Genomic DNA, 20,608 nt, shown 5'->3' on the forward strand with positions numbered 1-20,608 from the left:
GCGGGATCCCGGGCCCCGGGCGGGCGGGAGGGACGGGACGCGGTGCAGTGTTGTTCTTTCCCCCGCCAATATTGCACTCGTCCCGGCCTCCGGCCCCCCCGGCCCCCCGGCCTCCCTCTCGCCCCGAGCGGGCCAGCTCCAGCCCTCCTGGCTGTCGATCCGGACGACCTAAGATGGACTGGAGTGTCGCCGCTGCCGCCGTGAGTAAGTGGGTCTGGGAGGACTTAGCCGTTTTCCGGGCCAGCCCCTCGTCCTCCACCTGCCCCAGTCCAGCGCCTTCCTCGTGCACCCGCCCGCGCGTCCAAACTTCTGTAGAGCTCCAGCTTTCATCCTACCGGCCCCCTTTCTCGCCCCCTCGGGTCCTTCCTGCTCCTCACACTGCCGCGGAGAACCCCTAAAAGAAGCAACAAGCACTAGCTTAGAAAACCACTGGACCTTTATGGCAACGTGCTGTTCTCTTTCCTGGGGTTAGTGCCTGAGAAGAATAGCCCCTGAAAACTTCCAACTCCTGACCGTGGGGTCACCACCCTTCTGGGGCGGAACTCCCGTGGGTGCCGGAGGAGGGTCTGTGTTTGCTTGAGTGGCTGTAAGTTAGACCCCAGGGTCTCCAAGATGGACCCCAAGGCCAGAGGGTCTAAAATCAGGACTCGGGATCCCGCGGGGGCCGCCTCTTCACACCCTTTCCCGGAGCAGCTGCCTCCGGAGCGGCTCAAAGTCCTCAGGCACCGTGTCTGTGGTGGAGAAATGACTGAGGTCAGAACCTAGGACCCTCCCACCGGGGCGTATGAAAGGTCAGGCCGATGGGGTCTGGAGCCTCACCATTGCATCGATACTGGAGATTGGACCAAATGATGTTTTCTTGAGAGAAGCAGAATACACCCAGACGGCCTCCCCGCATGGCTGTGTCGATGATCACCCCAGAGTCCGCCACCAGCTGAGGACCCTCATAGAGCTTCACCCTGCCCAGGACAGGGGCGTCCGTGGGTGCTAGGAGGCCAGTGGGCACTGGGCCATCAAGCCCAGGCCCCTGCTCATCCCCAACCCCCCGGAGCTCACTGGGCCAGAGAGAGAACGGAAGGAGGGAGAGGGAGGAAGGGAAGGGGAGGGACGGGGTGCTTTTCTCAGGCCTGGGGCCCCTGCCTCTTTGTCAGCCCCCTTTGCATCTCAAAGCACCAGCCGCATTCCAGGCGAGGATTGGGTTGCCATGACAATGAGCACAATGGGCTGGGGGGTGAAGTCACCCGCTTCCCAGGCTCTGGTCCCCCCTCCCTCATCCCCTGCCCTGGCACCCTGCAGCCCCAGGCACCTTAAAGGGAAACCAGCGCAAGTCCCTGGAGCCCGGGCTCGTGCCGTTTCCCCTCCCCTCCCCGTCACCCCTGCTGACTTGGAAGCGTGCAGGGGTGGCCACAGCACCCGACTGCGAAGTCCTAGCCCTGCTGCTCAGAGGTGTGCAGTCTGGGCCTCGGTTTACCCTTCTGCAAATGACGACCCCTTCTGGGTCAGACATGGTGATGGGGCAGCTTCTGGGATGTACCACGGAAGGGGCCGGAGGGAACGGGCCTCTCCACGGACTGTCCTGTGGTTTACAGGCTCCCAAACACGCCTTCACTTTACAGAAGGGAAAACGGCCCCACATCGCCTATGCGTCCTGGGGAGCACGCGCCGTAGGGCCCAGAGCAGGGCTGAGGTGGGACATCCGTGGTGGAGGGCAGAGAGGGAAGTGGCCCCAGTCCCAGTCCAGGGCCCAGGGCACCGAGGAGCAGAGTGCAGGGGCAGCCTGGTGAGTCCCATAAAGGCGAAGCCAGGCCGGGCCTGGGGTCCCCCCTCCGCAGGGCTCAGCCCCGCCCCTCACCGGATGTAGCCCACTTGAGGCCGGTGCAGCAGCTGCCAGCGGTAGGAGGTCTTGTCCCGCCAGCCCACGTTTCGGGGGTCCGTCCACAGCAGCCGGACCTGATCGGGGGTGTGGCCAGTATGCCACAGGGCATTCCGGAGGTGCTCGCCCGGGCCTGACACAGACGTCACCGCCTGGAGGGTATTGGCAAAGACAGGGGGTCAACCGTGGGACCCAATCAGCAGGCTGGTGAGGACAGGTGGGAAAGGAAGCATGTTCTGGAGTCCCTGGAAGCCAACCTCCGGGCCAGATGTCTAAGAAAGAGGGTTCCCACTCGGGCAGTGGGGGAAGCTCAGGGAGGCTCGGGGTGAGGGCCCTGAGCTGGGGGCGCAGGGCGGCTGCCAACCTTGAGCTGCAGCCCTGGCTGAGCGACAGCCCGGAACGGTGTGGCCTGCCAGTACGTCTGCTCCGTCTGTTTCCACATGACCACGTAGAAGCGGCCGCTGTCCTGATAGCTGAAGAGAAAACCTGCGTAGTCATCGTCAGTCACCGTGTTCACGTGAAAGGTGCCTTCAAAGTCCACACCGTTGAAGGCCGTGTATCCTGGGGGTGGGTGGGATCTGGGTCACGGGTGGCAAAGCCACTAGTGGCCCACGGTGCACTCGGGGTGGGAAGCAATGCCTGCGAGATGTGTGCTCGGCTTGGCCCCTGCTCCCTGCCCCTGTAGGGTTCCTCCAGGTGGAAGTGTTGGAACCGGGTGCCCCGTACGTACCGACCGCCAAGCCAGGGTCACTGTTCATGGTCTGAACGATTTCCATACCCTGGTGGAGTGCAGGAAAGAAGAAAACCCTGTTCCGGGGACACAGCCCCACCAAGGCCCCACCTGATCCTGGCCTGACAGCCCCTACCCAGCCCATGGCTGCAGTACCTGGTTGAGCACAACCCAGTTTGGGTCAATCTGAGCATCTCCCTCAGGGTCCAAGACGACGGTCTGATAGGCCCGGAAATCCGTTAAGGTCACCTCTGCACTCTCGGGGCACACGTCCAGGGGGTCGGCCACTGCATCATTGTCGAAGTCATCCTCGCACACATCGCCAACGCCATTGCCTGGGCAGAGCGAGGCTGGGGGCTCAGGAAAGCCTGGCGGTGGGCTCTGGACACCACCACACCGCCCATCGGGCCTCGCCTTCCTAGCTTAGCCCCAGCGGCACCTGCCACCCCGCCCTGGGCAGGGCCCCCACCAGTACAGGCCTCTGTGGGACCCAGGCCTCACCGTCTGAGTCCTTCTGATTGGGGTTGGGTACAAGGCGACAGTTGTCAGGACCTGGAGGCACATAGTCTGGGACCCCGTCATTGTCGTCGTCCCCATCACACTCGTCTCCGAGTCCGTCATTGTCTGAGTCCAGCTGGGAGCTGTTTGGCAGCTCTGGGCAGTTGTCCTTAGTGTCCTGATGTCCATCCCCATCGCTGCCCAGAACAGGCACCAAATAAAGGCTCTAAAAGTACCACGTCCATCCCCCCTCTTCTGCTCAGAAGTCGGGGATGTGCCCCACAGCCAGCCAGGTGTGGCGAACGTCTGGCAGTGGCAGCGGAGGCTAGACTTGGGGGGTGCTTCCTGCTCAGCAGTAGTGGAGAATCGAGGCTAAACCACAGAGGAAACGACATACCACAAGAAAGCAAAGGAACCCAGGGAGGACCGTCTGTGTCTTGGCCTGCCCTACCTGTCCTCATTGGTGTCACAGACATCCCCCACCAGGTCGCTGTCGGCATCTGTCTGAGAGAGAGAGACGCCTGTTCTCTCCACCTCCTGATAACTCCGCAGACCGGGGCCGGACCACTTCCCACGGGAAGGGCCATGGCCTCACCCCGGGGCCCTCCCCTCCCCAGCGCCAGTACCTGGGTAGGATTGCTCATTTCAGGGCAGCTGTCACAGGCATCTCCCACCCCGTCCTCATCCCTGTCTGTCTGCAGTGGGTTAGGGACCTTAGGGCAATTGTCCAGTCCATTGGGGATGCCTATGAGACATGCAGGGGACACAAGCCTGTCGCTGCAACAGGCCATGCTCTCTTCTGGAGCTGGCGTCCCGCGCAGAGGACACCCCCTAGAGGACACCCCCAGCCCTCTCCCGCCTCGCCCCGCCCTCCTTCGTCCCATTCCAGGGCGCTTCACCCACCCAGGTCTCCCCCTGTGGTGCTTAGACCGCCCAGCCGCGCCTCCTTCCCACTGCTCGGGCCTCCCAGTCCCCCAGCCCCAGTGGCACCATCTCCATCCACATCATTGTCACATGCGTCCCCTTCCCCGTTGCCGTCCGTGTCCTTCTGGTCATTGTTGGGGACGTTGGGGCAGTTGTCACAGGCATCCCCGAAGGAGTCCGTGTCAGAGTTCTGCTGATCCTTGTTGGGGAACAGTCGGCAGTTGTCCTGGGGTGAGAGGAAGAGTCAGGCCGCCCGCATGCTCCTGGGCACCTACCCACACCCCATCCCCGTGCCCACGTCTGCAGTCGCACCCTCCACAGAACCCATTTCATCCTGGCACGCGGTCTACGCCCGAATGGGAGCCCTGAGGCCGGCCCTGCAGCGCCGCCAGAGACCAAGAGGGGACAGGGTTACGGGACAAGGCATAGAGAGGAGCAGAGGAGCTGCAAGGGACGGGACCGCCAGGAGCCACCTCCACGTTCTTGATCCCGTCCCCGTCGGCGTCATCGTCACACTGGTCCCCCACGCCGTCGTTGTCGGCGTCTTCCTGCCCAGAGTTGGGTGTCAAAAGGCAATTGTCCTAAAGGTCAGGGGAGGAACCCAGATGGGGTTGTGGCCTGCCCCAGCCTGGGCGGCTCACCCCTGCCCGCCTGCTCCGTCCCTGCCCCAGCCTGGGCGGCTCACCCCTGCCCGCCGGCCCCACCCCTGCCCACTGGCCGCACACCTGCTTGCAGTGCTTGTTGTTGTCCATGCACGGCAGGGCCTGGTCCGGGTAGCCATCGATGTCCGTGTCGGTCCCACACACATTCCCGTTCCCAGCCCAGCCCACGTTACACTGGGCCACGGGAAGGGTAGGAATGAGGGCCAGGGCTGTCTCAAACCCGGCCTTTTCCTGCTCCAGCTCTCGTTTTCCCCAAGTGGTTCCTGGGCCCATTCCCACGCAGGCCCCCATCCCAGGCCTCATGCAGGCTCACGGCCCCACCCCGGTTCTCCAAACCCTCCCTCTCCCTCCCAAGCCCCAGGCCCAGCTCACCGCGCAGGACACTGCTCCGTTGCGCTCAAAGAGACAGTGCGCATGGACGTGGCAGGGGCTGTGGGCCGGGCTGTGGCAGGTGCGGGCTGGGAGGCAGCCCTGGCTCTGGTTCCCTATGAAGCCCAGGCGACAGGGGCCGCACTTGAAAGAGCCCTGAGAACGCGGAAGCGGCATGTCGGGGAGGAGGGTCATCCTGCTGGGCACCCGGGACCAGGGCTGTCCCGCCCAAGGGGTGTGGGATGGGCGCTCCCGGCCTGATGCCCACTGGGGCAGTCGTGGCCTCTGGCCTCTCCCGGCAGCCTTGCGGGTGTCTCGTAGCCCCGGCTTCCAGGTGGTGACACCGAACCCCAGGAGACCCGCTACCAGCCACCGTAAGAAGCAAAACCCGGGTTCAGAGCCAGCATGAACCACGTCAGGGTGGCCTGCCCTAGGGGTGAAGGAGGTACAGCAGGAGCTCTGAGGTGGCGCGCGCACGTGTGCGCGTGCGGCCGCACGCCCCACTCCGGACACACTCCAGGCACGCGGCTCACCACGGTGTTGGTGCAGATGGAGTTCGGGTCGCAGCCACCATTGTTCCCGTCATTGCATTCGTCCACGTCGTTGCAGACCTGACGGGGCAGACTCCGGGTGAAACTGGACCCGCGGCCGGGCCCCTCCCGCAAAGCCAGCGCACCGGCCGGGAGCCCCGCCCCATTTCCCACCAGGACCCCGTGCCCGGCCCAGAAGCCCCCGGTCCCCGCAAGCCCCAGACCTCGTCTTCACGCTCTGGCCGAGCTCACCTGTTTGCTGGCGCGGGCGTAGTCGATGCCCACGCCGGACACCCGAGTGCCCTTATAGCCACGAGGACAGGCCGCACAGTGGAAACCAGGCACAGTGTTGACGCAGCTGGCGCCAGGGAAGCAGGGCTCAGCGTGAGCGCACTGTGGGAGAGACAAAGGGGCTCAGGACCCTGCCCGTGCTCCCACCGCCTAGCCTCACTGCACTCTGACCCCCACCCCGAAGCCCCCCTGCCCCCCAAGCGGCCCTCCCCATGCGGCCCTTTGCTCTTTGCACGGGCTTTGTGCCCTCCCTCCTCATGTCTTTTCCTGTCTCCGAGCATCCGCCCCAAGTCCTTGGGCCTCTCTCAACCCTGCGCCCTTCCAGGCGGCCCTTCCCCACCTCATCGATGTCCGCACAGTGAGTGCCGTTGCCCTGCAGGCCCGGGGGGCAGGGCCCGCAGCGGTAGCCCGGGTACTCGTACACTTCCATGCAGTCCACGCCTCGGAAGCAGGGGTTGGGGCTGCAGTGGGAACGCTGCTCGTGGAAGCCTGAGGGGTGGGCGCGGTCAGAGCCAGCCACAGGGGGCCGTGCCCTCCCCAGGAGGGGAGGCCAAAGCCGGGGGGTGGGGAGCACGGGGCGCCGTCCGGAGCCCGCCCCACACGCCCACTCACCGCACACCTGACACTCCATGATGGCGTTTCGGATCAGAGACATCTCCTTCACCTGGCGGACAGACGGATGGGGGCGGTCGGCTCCTCGCACCCCCCTCCCCCAAGCCCTGTGCCACCCCCAACTGGCGAGCTCGGACCTGGTCTCGGATATCATCGCGCAGCTCCACCAGGATCTGGTTGAAGAGGGTGAGCTGGGTGACCAGCGCCTTGGTCTGCTCCCCTGTCAGAGCCCCAGGTGCAGAGAGGCTCAGAACCGGGCCGCAGCTCTCGCCCCTTCTTGGGGTAATAAGCCGGCTCCTGCCCGTGCTCCCCAGCCCGCCTTAAACAAACCCCACCCCTCTCCTGGCCAAAGGGGTCTTTGTTTCCTGCCAGCAGTGGCAGCAGCGGCCTGGGGGCTCCTCCCCACCCACCTCCCGGGGGCCTGCTCACCTAGGACGGAGTGGAGTGCGGTGGTCACTGGAGAGGAGAAAACACAGAGGGCGGAGACGTGAAGAGGACCAGGCCGGTGAGGAGGAGGAAGGGAAAGAGAGGCAGGAACAAAGGCCTAGAGGAGTCTTGGAAGAGGGACAGGCAGTTGGATGGTGGGAGGGCAGAGGCGACAGGCAGGCAGCAACAGCTCTCCCCATGGGGTGACCGACCCTGAAAGAGGGTTGCCTCACAGTCAGAAGCCAGATCCCCCTGGTTCCCAGGCCTGGGAGCCGCAGAAAGGGTCCGAGTCTGTCCGCTCCGTCTCTGTGCCCCCCTCCCCCACCCAGATTCTGGGAGAAGTGCGCGTTTTCTGTCCGTAAGAACCTCTGAGCATCCCCGCCAGAGTCACCAGGCAGACGGACCACGCTCGGAGAGGCCGCTGGTAGGTGACAGCCGCGGACGACAGCTAAGAAAGACCCAAAGACCTTTCTCTGGGTCACCAAGACCAAGCAGTGAACTGTCCGGCCCACACACGGAGCGCTCGGGAGTTCCTTTCTTCTCCAGTCGCTCTACTTTCCCAGCTGCCCGGGGAGGCGGGGACCCCTGAACAGGGAGACTTTTCTGACCCAGGCCTCCTGGGATGGCCTGTAGCCACAGGCGAAGGAGATTGGGGGTGACAGGGTCTGAAGCCCCAGGAATCAGTGAGCCAAAGGAATGAGTGTTAAGGGGGGAGTCAAGGAGATGAGAGTCAACAAAGGCCACAGGAAGTGGTTCTGGGGTCTAGAACGCCAGCTCTGTGTTACCTGCACTGTGGATGGACTCGTCCCCCTGGAATGGACACTCACTCAGGGCCCCCACCCGGGCCATGGACCCGCCCAGAATCATTTTCATAGATTCCACGAAGCCCTGGGGAGGGGAGGGCGGACAGGAGCAGAGTGGGGTGGGAAAACCCGCCGGGTCCTCCTCCCACTGCTGCAAAGGCCGTGTGCGGAACTCAGGGGGCCCGTCCTCCCGGCTCACCTGCATCCTCAAATACGCCTTCTGTCCAGTCCGAATCTCCAGCCCGTCAACCTCGGCGGGAGGAATGGGGGCCAATGCAGGGAGCCCAGAGTGCTGGTCTCCCAGTTTGCAGTCCACGTAGAGCTGCAGGGCAGGGCTGGGTCGGGCGGGACCACGGAGCCGCAGGAGAGCCGTGTGCGTGCGCCCGTCGGCCAGGCCTGCCTGCTGCAGGTTCACGGCGTGGACTCTGCCATCCTCCCGCTGGTACCGCACCAGCACTGCCCAGGAGGGGAGGTCAGTATGGGTCCTGTCCCCCATCCCATCTCCCAACTAGGGTTCGGATCAGCCCTTCTGGATAGCACTCCCGTCGGCCCCTTGTCTGCGATGTATCTCTCCCCACCTGGTGTGTGACGGGCACACAACAAATACTTTTCAAACTGCTTCGGAGACTAGGACGTCCTTAGTCTTCCATCACTCTGTCCCTTGCTAGGGTGCCAGCTGGTTCTGTACCCACTGGACTGTGCCGAGGAGCTGAGGGACTGCTGTACACCCTTGCTGGGACACGGAGACCTCCCTCCCCCTCCCTCAGGCAGCCCCAAGGACAACACCCTCTCCCTGCAAGTATTAGGCCTTGCTCTATGGTTTGGGTACCTGGCCTCCCGGTGCACGTCCTAAGCACCCCATTCCGGGTGCCCCTAGTGCCTGTGCACAGCTGGATGGGCCCATGAGCCCCCACAGAGGCCAAGGAGAATTAAGAGAGAGATGGGGGTGGGGACGAGGGAGAGTGCTCAGGGGGTCATCAGCGCAGGAAAGGAGATGCCCACCAGTCACCTTTGTTAATTTTGCCCACAACTGAGGCCTCCAGCCATCGTGTGTTGTCCTGGCGAGAGTAGAGGCCAAAGAGGACACCACCCTGCTTGGGGGGCAGGCGGAAGGTGGACAAGAGGTAGATGTCAGCAGCAGTGAGCAGGGCTGTCCGGATCTTCTCCGCCACAGCGGTCATCTGCCGAGACTCGCCCACAGTCAGCAGGTCAATCACTGGCCAGGCGAGGATTATCGAGGTCAGAGAGCGGGTCCAATGCTCAAGCTGCCCTTTCCCCTGAGCCCCGGGGCGGGGCGGTGGTGGGGGGGGAGCATCCTTCATCACTTCCCCCACCCCCGCCCCCAGGGGGCAGCGTTAGTCACCTTCCTGAAATTCAACCCTGGTCGCTATCAGAAGACAAGACGCTGTGCCTCCTTTCCCTCAACATTGCTGAGGGCCACCCTCTGGGAACCCCAAGGGCCTGAGGCTCTCTTGGAAACAGAACGAGCGCCCGGCCCACTTGAGATGCCCCCACCAGGTGGCGCAAGGGAGCCACTGTGCTGATCCCACGCAGAAGCAGCACCTGGTGCCCACAGCGCAGAAATGGAAAAGCAGTTTCTCTTTAGGCGCCTGGGTTCGGCTCATCCCACACCCAAACGCCCCTCCGCCCCGCCCCCGGGGCTCCGTGCACACACGCTGGACGAGGAGAGCTGCCCACTGAGGGCTCTGACCCTCCTGCTGTCTGCCTCTCTCCCACGGGAATGTGGGACCCGGCTCCTCTGCCTCCTGTGTCCCGGCCAAACTGTGGTTTCCCTTCCAGCCAGTAATGAATCTGTGCCTCTGTCATCTGCTCCAGCTACCTCTCCCACACCCGCAGGCCGATCCCACAGCCAGACCTCCGGGAGAGCCCAGACCTCTCGGTCCCCACCCCCACCCTGTCTTGGGGCAGCCGGCAGCCCCGGGGATGGAGAAGCCCACCTTTGCCCTGGCCTCCTGGACCCTGGGGTCCCTGCGGAAGCTCAGACACCAACCCAGCCCGGGCAGCCCTAGCATGCAGCTCCTGAGCTCTCTGCCCTGGCCTCAGGCTGACTGGTCAGCTCCTACCCACCCACTACCCTCTGGTGTTCACTCCTTCCCTGATGGCCACAATTTCACGGACTCTCCCCTTGCCCACATGTTTCCTGCTACTAGGCTGAGGGCAAACAAGGGGAGGCCGAAAGGGGTCTAAGAGGATGGAGACAGGCTTACCCTGCAGGTCCTGACTGGCAGATGCGAAAGTGCAAAGGAGGAGAAGAGCCAGGGCCCCCCGAAGTTTCTGCGTCTCCATGCCGCTCAGCTGGCTCACTACCCCTGGCAGGCAGGCGGCTGGGAGGGGAAAAGGCTAGGCGGAGAGAGCAGGAGCGGGGGGCGGAGGGACTGGAAGGGGGAGTTGAAGGGGGGGGCCAGCAGGCGGGTGGGGGGTGAAACAAAGAGCTGCCAGTCAGCCTGAAGGCATCCCCAGCTCCGTGATCCAGGGCACTGGGGAAGAGTCTGAGGCCTCCCTGCCTCCTGCCTCTCCCTAACGGTCCTCTCTCCCAGGTGCCTCCCTCCCTCCTGCCATCTCGCTGCGGGGGGCCACTACCGAATGCTACTGTTTTCTGTACGTCGCAGTCGCAGAAGGCGGGAACCCCTGGCAGGGGCAGTGCCAGGCAGTGCGCATTATCCCACAGCTTGGCAGGAAGGGATGCCAAGGGAGTGGTGGAAACTAGCTCGCTGTTGTGCCCAGGGGATGCCCACATGGCCTGAACTTTGCTGCTCCGACGAAGCAAATGCTCTTTACTGGTAGGGGTCCCCCGACACGTGCCTCAGTCCTGGGAAAACGTGAAGGCCTCCGCTGGGAGCTGGAGGGCCCGTCCCACACGGCGGTCAGCGAACGGGTCGGAGGGAAGGAATCAGGAACGAGCAAAGGGCCAGTGGGGCCAGCAGTAAACCAGGGGACAGGCCAGGGGCCGGAGCCAGACTGGGAAGACTGGGGGGGGGGGTGGTACTGGCGGGCAGGCCGTGACCCGGATGAAGCGGAGGGGCGCCTCCGTTCGCGTTACCACGGCAACGGCCCGCGAGCCCCACCCCCTCCCCCACCCAGGCCCCAGCCCGACCCGGCTCCGGCCGCCGCCGCCCCTGTTTTGTTTCCATGGCGACAGGCGGCGCGGGGCCGGCTCCAAACATAACGCGCTGTGGAAAACATGCGGCTCGGGGGACCCCCCCGCGGCCCCTGCTCCGGGCCGAGCCCCGCGGGGACCTGGCGCAGCCCGGGCCGCGTGCACGGCCGCGAGAAAGCCCGGAGCCGGCGCCCAAGACCCGCGCCGCCAGGACCCGCCGCGCCGTCGGGGGTCCGGGGCTCCCCGCAGGAGAGGGGAGGCCGCCCAGCCTCCGCGCGGCGGGCCCGCCGAGAACCCTTCCCCCCTTCGGGACCCGCCTCTGGAGGCGGCGGCGGCCGCCCTCCCCGAAGCCCTCGGCTCCGCCCCGCCTCGCCCCGCCTCGCCCCGCCTCGCCGCGCAGCTCGCTCCGGCCCCCGCCTCGGGCGGCCCGAGGGGCGGGGCGGGCGGAAGCGCGTGGGGAGGTGCTTCCGGGACAGAGGGCGGGCAAGATGGCGGCGCCCATGGAGCTGTTCTGCTGGTCGGGGGGCTGGGGGCTGCCGTCAGTGGACCTGGACAGCCTGGCCGTGCTGGTGAGGGGTGGCGCCATTGCTCTCTGTTGCGCTCTGGAGGACTGGGGCGGGAGCCGAACTGGCCGATCGTCCGAATTTCGCTAGGGCGCCTCCGCCCGGGAGCACTGGGGGAAACTGAGGCAATCGAAGATTTTTGTGTGTGTGCCTGGCGCACGTGGGCTCAGTGCCCTATGGCCTGACAGCCTAGGTTTTGTGCAGCCACAGCAAGAGGCCTGGTCGGGGGTTCAGGAAATGGGTGTTAGTCCTTGCTCACCCGTTTACCGGCTGTGTGACCTTGGGGCGATCCCTTCTCGTCTCTGAGCGCTGTTTCTTCATCGGGAGGTTTACTGAGCCTGGACGACCTCAGGGCTCTCAGGCTCCGCATTCCTGTCCCCCCCCCCCTCCTGCTCACTAAACAGCATTTTCTGGTTTATGTATTGCCGCTTATGTATTAAGACTCTGTGGAAAGAGCTTTCTGGTCAGAAAGACTAGTTCGCCTCATTCATTCACTCCTTCCTTTAATAAGCAGGATCAGGCCTCTTCCAAACCACCCATTGTCATGCAAAGACGAATAAGACTTGGTTCCTCCCGTGTGGTCGTTTAGAGAAAGGCAGACACGTTGGCAAGTAAAGCCGTGTTCAGGTGCTAAGACTTAAGTAGGAGCAGGCCACAGAGACTCCTGGAGAAGGGCATGGTCAGTGCTTCCAAGGAAAGGACTACATGGTTAGGAAGAACTTGGGAGGCTCTGTGTACATCAAGCAGATGGCAGGAGAGGAGACGGGGGAGGCTTTGACTGGCAGACCTGTCCCCCATCTCTCTGAGCCCTGTGTTGCCCATTGTGAAAGGGCAGCTGTAACGCTTCTTTTGTGAGGCAAGTACGGAGCCTAGCGTGAAAGGAACTCAATAAATGTTCTCTCTCTTCCTGATTCCCCTGTGGGGGCCTCTCTGCTTTCTGCTTCCTTCCCTGCAGACCTATGCCAGATTCACGGGTGCCCCACTCAAGGTGCACAAGATCACCAACCCCTGGCAGAGCCCTTCAGGTACCCCGTGTTCCTGGGGGTGAGGAAGGGTGGAGCAGGAGGCGGACAGGAATGTGGTGCAAATCCATATGGAAAGGCAGCTAAAGGTCTGGTGGGCGTCCTTTTTTCTCAACGTCAGGAACTCTGCCTGCCCTCCGGACCAGTCATGGAGAGGTCATCTCGGTACCACACAAGATCATCACCCACCTTCGGAAAGAGGTAGGTGGCTCGGGTAGGGGGGCTGCCAGTGAGAGCAGCTCAGTGATTTCAGTGCAACACACTTTTATTGATAAGTGCCAGGCTAGAGGCAGGGGACCCAAAGTTTCAAGGAGCACATTGTCCAGTGGGGGAGACACACCCAGAGCTGCTGAGTGGAGTAAAGCACTAGGCCGGGCATGAAGCAGGGGACGCTGGGGTTGCCTCCGAAGGCACAGTGCCTTTTGCCTGCTGGGCAGGGAGGGAGAGGCAAACAGGCTGATGACACAGTGAAGAGAACGGTGGGTGGCTCAGATGAGGCCCTGAGAGGTGGCTCCTGTCCTTCTCACAGGACCAGGTTGGGCTGGATATGGGGCTTGGGATGGACAAGACTTCAAGCCAGCACGGGGGAGTTGAGGGAGTATTTCAAGAGGAACAGAGATACCTTGACTGTGCTCTTCCCTCTGTCCTTGACTGTGTGATCTTGGGCAAGTTCCTTCTTCTTTCAGATCTATAAATTCTTTGTTCGTAAAGGAGGGGACTTAGGCAGAATGTTTTCCAGTGGCTCCTCTACCCTTGTCAGAAGTAGTGCGAAGTAGCACCCTCCTCTTCATTTCTGCTTTCCCAAATGTGAAGGAGCTGGGGAATTCCGTGGAGGCTTGGGAGGCATGGAGAGAGGGGAACCAGGTAGAAGGCAAAGTTCTGGGCAGGGACTGGACCACCACCCTGAGTCCTTATGAATGAACACAGCTTCTCCGGTTTCCAGAGCGTTCTCCTAGCACAGCCACGTTGAGAGAAGAGTCTACTAGGGAGAAACTGAGGCTCAGAGAAGTTTGGGGGTTTTTTTTTGAGGATCATGTTCCAGAGGCTATGTGGGGACAAAATTTGCTCAGGATGTGGAAAGAGTTGCTGAGGACCAGACACTGGAGCCTGCAGCAGTGCGGGGCAGGCTGAGTACACGTGGGGTGTTGTTAGAACGTGTGTGGTGGTGCCCGGGCCACAGAATGAGATAGAAGAAATAGCCCCAGGCACTGAGGGAACAAGCTAGGGGGCCTGGGGCTGAAGATGGCGTCCCCTAGTTCCTGAGGCATGGACGGAGGCCCGCACAGCCTCTGAGCTCTGCTGTGCCAGCCCTGCGGTGCCTGGACTGGGGAAGTTCCTGTCCGAAAGCTGCCGTCAGCAGGCGAGCTGCCAGCTTTCCATGGAGGCTCCGGGAGCTGCTCCTGGTTTGTGGCTGGGCCTGCCTCTCTCCCCGCAGTGGGCGCCCGACCTTGATGGCCAGCAGGCTCTGAGGCCCAGGCTTTCCGCCAACAGCAACAGGCTCCTGGCCGGGCCGGGCAAGGGGGCCTCAGCGGGAAAAGCTGCTTGCTCTAGCTCTGCTCCACTCAGAGGCCGTGAGGGTGGTCCCAGACAGGATGCCTCGCTCCTTGGGGATGTGCCCTGGAGCCTCCTGGTGTCCAGCTCACGGGCATCTCATCCGCAGAAGTACAATGCTGATTATGACCTGTCGGCCCGGCAAGGAGCGGACACCTTGGCCTTCATGTCTCTGCTGGAGGAGAAGCTGCTCCCGGTGCTGGTGAGTGCACCCAGACCTCCCAGCATCCGTGGCCAGTGAGGTGGGGGAGGCTGGGGGGTGTCAGGGACACGCACGCAGGCACATGGAGCCCGGGGGCAGCACAGAAGCCCATCCTAAGTTAGGCAGCTGCACTGGCTCAGTGCAGTGACCCGCTTCATCCTTCTGCCCCCCCAATCCAGATACACACTTTCTGGGTGGACACCAAGAACTACGTGGAGGTGACCCGGAAGTGGTACGCGGAGGCCACGCCCTTTCCCCTGAACTTCTTCCTTCCCGGCCGCATGCAGCGGCAGTTCATGGAGCGGCTGCAGCTGCTGTGCGGGGAGCACCGGCCCGAGGACGAGGAAGAGCTGGAGAAGGAGGTACGTCTGGGGCGGGGGGCTGCTGCCGGCCAAGAGCCCCGAAGACGATGGTCAAGAAGGTGGGGGCAGCCCAGCACGGGAGGCGGCTCCGTCCCTCGCCCACGAGCCCACCCGTGTGCCCCCTCCAGCTGTACCACGAGGCCCGGGAGTGCCTGACCCTGCTCTCGCAACGCCTGGGCTCCCAGAAGTTCTTCTTCGGAGACGCGTGAGTCTGTCCCCGGGGGAAGGGAGACGGTTTGGGAGGAGATACGGGTTCCGATGTGGCCGCAGGGACTGGGGTGGCTCAGGCGCCCGACAGGAGGTCCTCGGGACAGACCCTGGGCCTGATGACAGTGGGGCTGTGTGTGAGGTGGGAGGGCTGCCAGGCCTGGGGGGGAGGGGGCTGCGGGGCTGCGGGGCGCTCAATGTGCCCTTTATGCAGCCCCAGGATAGAGTCCCATTCAGGGCCGGGCTGGCGCCACCAGGGGAGCCCTCCCCAAGCCAGGTCCGGAGCCAGCCCCAGAACCGGGTGTCCGCTCCTCCCCTGGGGGCCCTCCGCTGCCAGAGCCCACCTCTCGGGGCCTGTTGTCCCTCCCCCCTCTGGCCCCACCCCTCCTGCCTCAGTCTCTCTCGTCCGGCCCTTCTGTCGGCTCCAGCCCTGCCTCCCTGGACGCCTTTGTCTTCGGCTACTTGGCGCTGCTGCTCCAGGCCAAGCTGCCCAGTGGAAAGCTGCAGGCCCACCTGCGGGGGCTGCAGAACCTCTGTGCCTACTGCACCCACATCCTCAGCCTCTACTTCCCCTGGGACGGAGGTGAGGGGCGCGCAGCGGCCTCCCCGGGAAGGTGGGCAGGGGTCCAGGACGAGCCCCCCGTGCCCATCTTCCTTCCCCGGTCCTCAGCTGAGGCGCCGCCCCCCCGCCCGACGACAGCGGGCCCCGACACTGAGGAGGAGCCCAACCGGCGCCGGAACCAGATCCTGTCCGTGCTGGCGGGCCTGGCGGCCATGGTGGGCTACGCCCTGCTCAGCGGCATCGTCTCCATCCAGCGGGCGACACCTGCTCGGGCCCCGGGCACGCGATCCCTGAGCATGGCAGAGGAAGATGAGGAGGAGTGACCTGTCCTCACACCTGCCCCCTGACCCCGGGACTGACTTTTCTACTGTCGTACATTCCAGAGGCCCCCGTCCTCGGCAGGGCTGGAAGTGGGGGTGCCCCTCCCACAATAAACCACATTGACCGGAATCAGACCCTCTCTTGGTGACGGAGCCGCCGTCTCCCCTAGCCGGCGTGTAGGGGGTGGCGTGGGGCCTGGCCCTCCTCACCTCCCCAGCTGCCCCCCCAGTCCCAGCCTGTGTTTGCACAGACGGTGAGCTCACCCTGGGCCCCAGCCCAGTTTCCGTGGAGCCGGCACACAGCGCATGGCAGGGGGGAGGCGGGGGTGGAGGTGCTGGGGCTTCCCTGTCCTCCCCGAGGGGCCCCCCCAGGCATCGGCCAGGGGGAGAGTGAGTCACCCAAACCACTGCTCCGGGCTTACGTCACCTATGCTCAGCCCGCCTAGGTCCTCTCAGCCACGGACAGTATGTGAGCTGTCTATACCCCTTTAATGCCCACACCCAGGCTCCGTCACGGGCGGCTCCACAGGTAGGTGTGGATGGAGTGGCCCGGGGACAGCGTCTCCACGAAGCCCACGCCAGGGTCCTCGATGGTGAGAGGCACGTCCTTCGGGGAGCTGGCAGAGGAAGGGCAGAGAAGCTGAGCACTCAGCCTGCCAAGGCCACCGTGTGGCCCTCTGCCCCCGGCCCCCGGCCCTGGCCCCGCTGCTCTCACCGGTTTAGCACCACCACAACCGCAGAGCCGTCGGGACGGGTCAGTGCCACTGCGTCCAGGCTGTTCTGGCTGGCCACCAGCCCCACTCTCTGGGAGCCCTCGGGGATGAACTTGCTGAGGCGGGAGCAGGCGTGGTCAGGTGGGGCCCACTCCCCCTTGCTGAGAAGTCACTCTTGCCCCGCACACCCCCAGAGCCGGGGTGACACCGTGCGCTCACTTCCCATCCTGCTCCCTTCCTGCCTGGGGTGGCGGCGGCGCGGGACATGGGGCCACCCTCCACTCACCTAAAGTGGCCGAGATGATAGAACATGGGCTGTTTGTAAAACGTGTCCTTGGCGATGTCGACGATGATGGGACTGTCCACAAAGTTGCGCACCCAGTTGGGCCCCCCTTCTGGGTTCAGGGCGAGGTTCCAGTCGGTCCAGCCGGCCACGTGGTACAGGAGGTTCTGGGGTGGGGGTGGGGCAGAAACAGAGGCTCCACACGGGGTCCCCAGACTATGTCCTGAAGGGTCGCATGAGGAAGACAGACGGGGGTGTCCCAGGCCAAGGAGGGGCGCTCTGCACCCTCAAGGCTCGGGAGGGCGGGGTGCTGGGGATGGAGGCATGGGATGAAAAGCTGAGAAACTGAGGCAGATGGGACCACCGAGACCCGGGCAGGAGGAGGAGGGCTAATAGGGCGTGCCTGTCTGGGAGGGAAGGCACGACAGGGAATCACGAGATCCCAAAATTTGCCCCAAAGAGCAAACCGGCGGGGGATGCTTGGCTCAGAGGCCTTTCCTTCATGCGACCAAGAGGGTCTGCGGGGGTGTGCCCGGCAGGGTCCTGGGGGCTTACCGTGATGATGCTGTGACTGTATTGTACTCCCCGGTCCCAGGAGCCCAGGCGCACACTCTGCTCCCAGAACTTGGAGCCCACACAGGCCTCCGAGGCAAAGAGCATGGTGTCGGGGAACAGGCGGTGTGTCTCCCCCAGGGTGGCCTTGGCTGGGGCCAGGAAGTCCAGGTACCAGTGCACGGCCACACCGTGCACGTACTTAGCTGCCTCCGGGTCCGCCAGCACCTGTGCCAGGAAGGGCAAAGACTCCTGGGGAGAGCGGCCACTGAATCTGGGCCCTGCATGGAGGGTTCTGGAAGCAGCACCGGGGACCTGAGAAATGGGCAGTGGGATGCAGGCGACTAGAGGGGCTCCAGGTGACAACCCTGGGGCTCTGGGATCTGGGAGGTCAGCACCCCAGGGGAGCCTCTGGGGTGCCTGGCTCCAGGCCAGGGAATTCTAGGAATCGAGAGCTGGAGCAGGGAAGACACTCTGGGCGCCAGCCACCTGGATGCTAGATTTGGGGACCACCGGGACACCGCGGGGGGCACTGGGCCTTACCACCTGGGCCCAGTGGGGCAGCAACAAGCGCTGGTCATCCAGGATGAGCAGACGGGTGTCGCGGTGCGTACTGTTGGCAAGGGCGGGACCCAGGTCCCGGGCGATGAAGTCTCGCTGGTGTTCGGGCGTGAAGCCCAGGCACTGGAAGGGGTACCCGCTGAGCAGCCCTGCCGAAGGCTCGTTTTCTGCCGTCACTGCCCAGAACCGTAGCTTGTGCTCTGCATAGGCATCCAGGAACCTGGCAGGGCAGAGGGCGCGCGTGAGCCTGGCCGAGAAAGGGACCAAGGCCCTGGGGGATCAGGAGGCCCGTCAAGACGGGGGAAACTGACAGGCCACGTCTGAAAGGCCCAGGAGATAGAAAGGGGATCTGAGCAGTCCGAGCTGGGGGTGACCCAGGTACAGGAGTGGGGCCGGTACGAGGGTGTCCAAGAGGGGAGCTGGTCCAGACCCCACGGCATTGCAGCTTCCTTACTTCACGAAGTATCTGGCCCAGGTCTGGTGGTAGATATCCCCAGGCTGACCCTTGAGCGACCCCTTCCCATTCACCGCCCCATTGGTCTTCAGCCACGTGGGTGACGTCCAGGGACTGGCGAACAGTGACACGGGGCGCCGGGCCAGTGCCAGAGCTTGGTGAATCAGGGGTATCTGGAGACAGTGGAGGAGAGAGACCGTGAGAGCTGGAATACGGACAGACTGGCCCGACCAGTGCATCAGGCCTTGCCATGGGCCCCCGCCCTGCCCCCCCCCACCCCAGGACACAGCACAGCAGGGGCCAGGCTCTGTGTCTCTCCGGGCCCTGCTCTGGCCTGCGGCTCCTCAGCCGGCAGGCATTGACTCCACCGGGGCCAGAGCCCACCTTGAGCTTGACGTCCTCCTCGGGGAGGCTGAAGTCTCGTAACTGGAAGTCATCAGGGGTGTCATCGTATGTGTAGGTGCGGACGGAGAAGTCACAGCTGGCCATGGGGACCCTGATGATGTTGTACTCGATGCCTGCACAAAGACAAGGCCAAGACAGGAGGGTCCAGGTCAGCAGGAGAATGTGCGACCCGGCCTACACTCAGCCCTCAGTGACGTCCGAGACAGTCCCAGGGGAGCCCGGGCTTCTGAGCCTCGGCATCCCTAAACACTCAAGGACAGGCAGGTCGGACACTTGCTCCACGGGGCACTGAGAGAGGACCCAAATGTGGGATGGGTGGAAGTCATGGTCAGTGGAAATGTCAAAGGGTCCACCACACTCTCATCTCGTCCCCCTCCTTCTCACCTTCTTCAGAGAAATAAGATTTGAGTAGCAAGTTCCGGGCAGGGGGGGACAGGGCGAGGATGTTGAGGGCAGCGGCGTCTGTCATGGCCCCTCCAAACCCCTTCACTTTCTGGAACTTCTGGTCTGGCTGTAGGGTCAGCAGGAGCCCTGAGAACATGCACAGGGAACGAAGGGTCTCAGTGCCCAGGGAAGAAGGTCGTGGCAGTCACTGGCATGATAGCTCTGGGGGGATCCCAGCCCGTCCTGGTCACCTGTGCCCGTGCGGTTGGCCCGGATGGTCCCCACACTCCGCTCCATCCGGCGTCCGCTGCGCGTGCTCTCGTAGCGGCTGAAGGTGCCCGGGGCCGGCAGGGTCAGGGGGTCAAGAGAGTCACAGTACGTGGCGTTGCAGACACACACCACCGAGCTGTAGCCGAAGCTTTTAGGGCTGCAGGGCCGGGCACCTGGGGGGGAGGGAGCACAAGCAGAGGCCAGGGCTGCAGGATGAAGACAGAGAAGGGACACGCTGGTTTCAAAAGTCCTCTCGCTGTACCCCCACCCGCGCTTGGTCTCAGGCCCTCCGAAGGGTTTATTCGACACCTCCTGGTGTTCTGGCATGCCAGAAAACAACCAAGGACCACCAGGCAGGAGGAGCAGGGGGCCTCCCTCCCATCTCCGTGACTCACTCACCTGATGCCCACGATATCACCTGAAGGAGGAGCAGTCCCGTGAGGCCGGCAGCCGTGACACCCACCCTGTCCAGAGGCCGGGAACATTCCTGAGAACAGAACGAGGACCGGCTAGAAGGCGAGTCCCTGTCCATGCCCCGGCTCTCTCCCGTGGGCTGGATGCTCATGGCCTAGTCTCCCACCGTCCTCCAACACAGACACCGGGCTGCCGCCCACCCCAACCAGGACCCTCCTCTTCCCCTCTTTCCACCGCCTCTCCCTCCACCCCTCCCTCCCTCCTCCCCTCCCTCTCTCCCTCTGCCCCTCCATCGAAGAGCCATGATGGCCTGGGTTGGAGGAGACCATCGTTCCCTGAATTCCAGGGTCCGGATGGCCAGGACTCCAGAAGCGGCGTGACAGGACCGATGGGGAGCTCGGGCCCACTCACTCCTCTGGGAGGACTTGAAAGCTCCATCAGCGGGTGAGGGAGCTGTGGGGTTCCAGCCTCGGAAGGACGGAGGATCCACTAGATGAGAACAGGGATGCAGGTCCCAGCCGCAGCTACAGACCCCGACTTCGTCCTGCAGGTTTAAGTCCGGCAGAACGGAGCCAGTGGGTCATGTGACAACTATGGGCGCATCATGTGACGCAGGAAGTGAGGCAACTGCAACCATACTTGTGAAGGGCGGCTCGCTTCCTCCTGGCTGTCCGCGATTATTCACCGTGAAACTGCGGGAGCCACGTGTGGATGACAGCCTCGGGAAGAATCCGGCCCAGAGAGCGGAGTGCACGGTGGTGTCACAGCGCCTGAAGCCCAGAGGACGGGAGCCACAGCAGGCAACGGCTTCCTTGAGAAGAAAAAACTTAAGGAATACCTAACAAGGATGGGGCTCCTGGCTGGCTCGGTGGGCAGGGCGTGCGACTCTCGATCTCGGGGTTGTGAGTTCAAGCCCCATGTTGGGCAAGCTTACTTAGAAAAAAAGA

General features: G+C 63.8%; 3 protein-coding genes across 5 annotated transcripts; 1 reads left to right on the forward strand and 2 right to left on the reverse strand.

The window, feature by feature from the left end:
• Nucleotides 1-415: 415 nt before the first annotated feature.
• Nucleotides 416-10,043, reverse strand: THBS3 (thrombospondin 3). The gene is made up of 23 exons (XM_080824839.1): nucleotides 9,947-10,043; nucleotides 8,728-8,934; nucleotides 7,918-8,174; nucleotides 7,701-7,803; nucleotides 6,919-6,945; nucleotides 6,627-6,709; nucleotides 6,490-6,541; nucleotides 6,218-6,366; nucleotides 5,839-5,979; nucleotides 5,590-5,667; nucleotides 5,060-5,212; nucleotides 4,751-4,861; nucleotides 4,499-4,606; nucleotides 4,092-4,251; nucleotides 3,728-3,846; nucleotides 3,553-3,605; nucleotides 3,105-3,298; nucleotides 2,760-2,938; nucleotides 2,604-2,652; nucleotides 2,238-2,434; nucleotides 1,853-2,025; nucleotides 820-959; nucleotides 416-731 (listed from the first exon to the last, which is right to left on the reverse strand). The coding sequence occupies exons 1-23, from the start codon at nucleotides 10,023-10,025 to the stop codon at nucleotides 673-675; spliced, it is 2,871 nt and encodes a 956-aa protein (XP_080680965.1). The 5' UTR covers nucleotides 10,026-10,043; the 3' UTR covers nucleotides 416-672.
• Nucleotides 10,044-11,280: 1,237 nt separating this feature from the next.
• Nucleotides 11,281-15,759, forward strand: MTX1 (metaxin 1). Its single transcript, XM_080824895.1, has 8 exons — nucleotides 11,281-11,405; nucleotides 12,355-12,424; nucleotides 12,543-12,622; nucleotides 14,082-14,174; nucleotides 14,354-14,536; nucleotides 14,665-14,741; nucleotides 15,172-15,326; nucleotides 15,414-15,759. The coding sequence occupies exons 1-8, from the start codon at nucleotides 11,325-11,327 to the stop codon at nucleotides 15,626-15,628; spliced, it is 954 nt and encodes a 317-aa protein (XP_080681021.1). The 5' UTR covers nucleotides 11,281-11,324; the 3' UTR covers nucleotides 15,629-15,759.
• Nucleotides 15,760-16,094: 335 nt separating this feature from the next.
• GBA1 (glucosylceramidase beta 1) lies at nucleotides 16,095-20,358 on the reverse strand. 3 transcript variants are annotated; one of them, XM_080824872.1, is made up of 12 exons: nucleotides 20,301-20,358; nucleotides 20,073-20,205; nucleotides 19,647-19,734; nucleotides 19,229-19,453; nucleotides 18,978-19,124; nucleotides 18,573-18,706; nucleotides 18,189-18,361; nucleotides 17,717-17,954; nucleotides 17,177-17,401; nucleotides 16,625-16,788; nucleotides 16,341-16,454; nucleotides 16,095-16,242 (listed from the first exon to the last, which is right to left on the reverse strand). In XM_080824872.1, exons 2-12 carry the CDS (start codon nucleotides 20,097-20,099, stop codon nucleotides 16,137-16,139), a joined length of 1,641 nt encoding a protein of 546 aa, XP_080680998.1. In that variant the 5' UTR covers nucleotides 20,100-20,205; nucleotides 20,301-20,358; the 3' UTR covers nucleotides 16,095-16,136. The 3 variants fall into 3 exon arrangements, with proteins under 3 accessions (XP_080680998.1, XP_080680999.1, XP_080680997.1); XM_080824873.1 differs by lacking the exon at nucleotides 20,301-20,358 and having other exon boundaries at nucleotides 19,229-19,420; nucleotides 20,073-20,269; XM_080824871.1 differs by lacking the exon at nucleotides 20,301-20,358 and having other exon boundaries at nucleotides 20,073-20,229.
• Between the last annotated feature and the right edge of the window lie 250 nt (nucleotides 20,359-20,608).

This window comes from Martes martes, assembly GCF_963455335.1.
Source record: "Martes martes genome assembly, chromosome: 15".
In the NCBI taxonomy this organism is placed as follows: domain Eukaryota; kingdom Metazoa; phylum Chordata; class Mammalia; order Carnivora; family Mustelidae; genus Martes; species Martes martes.

Bases quoted from the DNA above. Each gene is read 5' to 3' on its own strand.
- THBS3 (XM_080824839.1), bottom strand. From the start codon at position 10,025: ATGGAGACGCAGAAACTTCGGGGGGCCCTGGCTCTTCTCCTCCTTTGC. The intron at 6,946-7,700 runs GTAACACAGAGC...TCTCCTCTCCAG, and splicing joins CGAGTCCATCCACAGTGCAG to TGACCACCGCACTCCACTCC. The intron at 5,980-6,217 runs GTGGGGAAGGGC...TCTCTCCCACAG, and splicing joins ACTGTGCGGACATCGATGAG to TGCGCTCACGCTGAGCCCTG.
- MTX1 (XM_080824895.1), top strand. From the start codon at position 11,325: ATGGCGGCGCCCATGGAGCTGTTCTGCTGGTCGGGGGGCTGGGGGCTG. The intron at 14,175-14,353 runs GTGAGTGCACCC...CCCCCAATCCAG, and splicing joins AGAAGCTGCTCCCGGTGCTG to ATACACACTTTCTGGGTGGA. The intron at 15,327-15,413 runs GTGAGGGGCGCG...CCCGGTCCTCAG, and splicing joins CTACTTCCCCTGGGACGGAG to CTGAGGCGCCGCCCCCCCGC.
- GBA1 (XM_080824872.1), bottom strand. From the start codon at position 20,099: ATGGAGCTTTCAAGTCCTCCCAGAGGA. The intron at 18,362-18,572 runs GTGGGCTCTGGC...CACTGTCTCCAG, and splicing joins AGGAGGACGTCAAGCTCAAG to ATACCCCTGATTCACCAAGC. The intron at 16,243-16,340 runs GTGAGAGCAGCG...TTCCTCTGCCAG, and splicing joins GTTGTGGTGGTGCTAAACCG to CTCCCCGAAGGACGTGCCTC.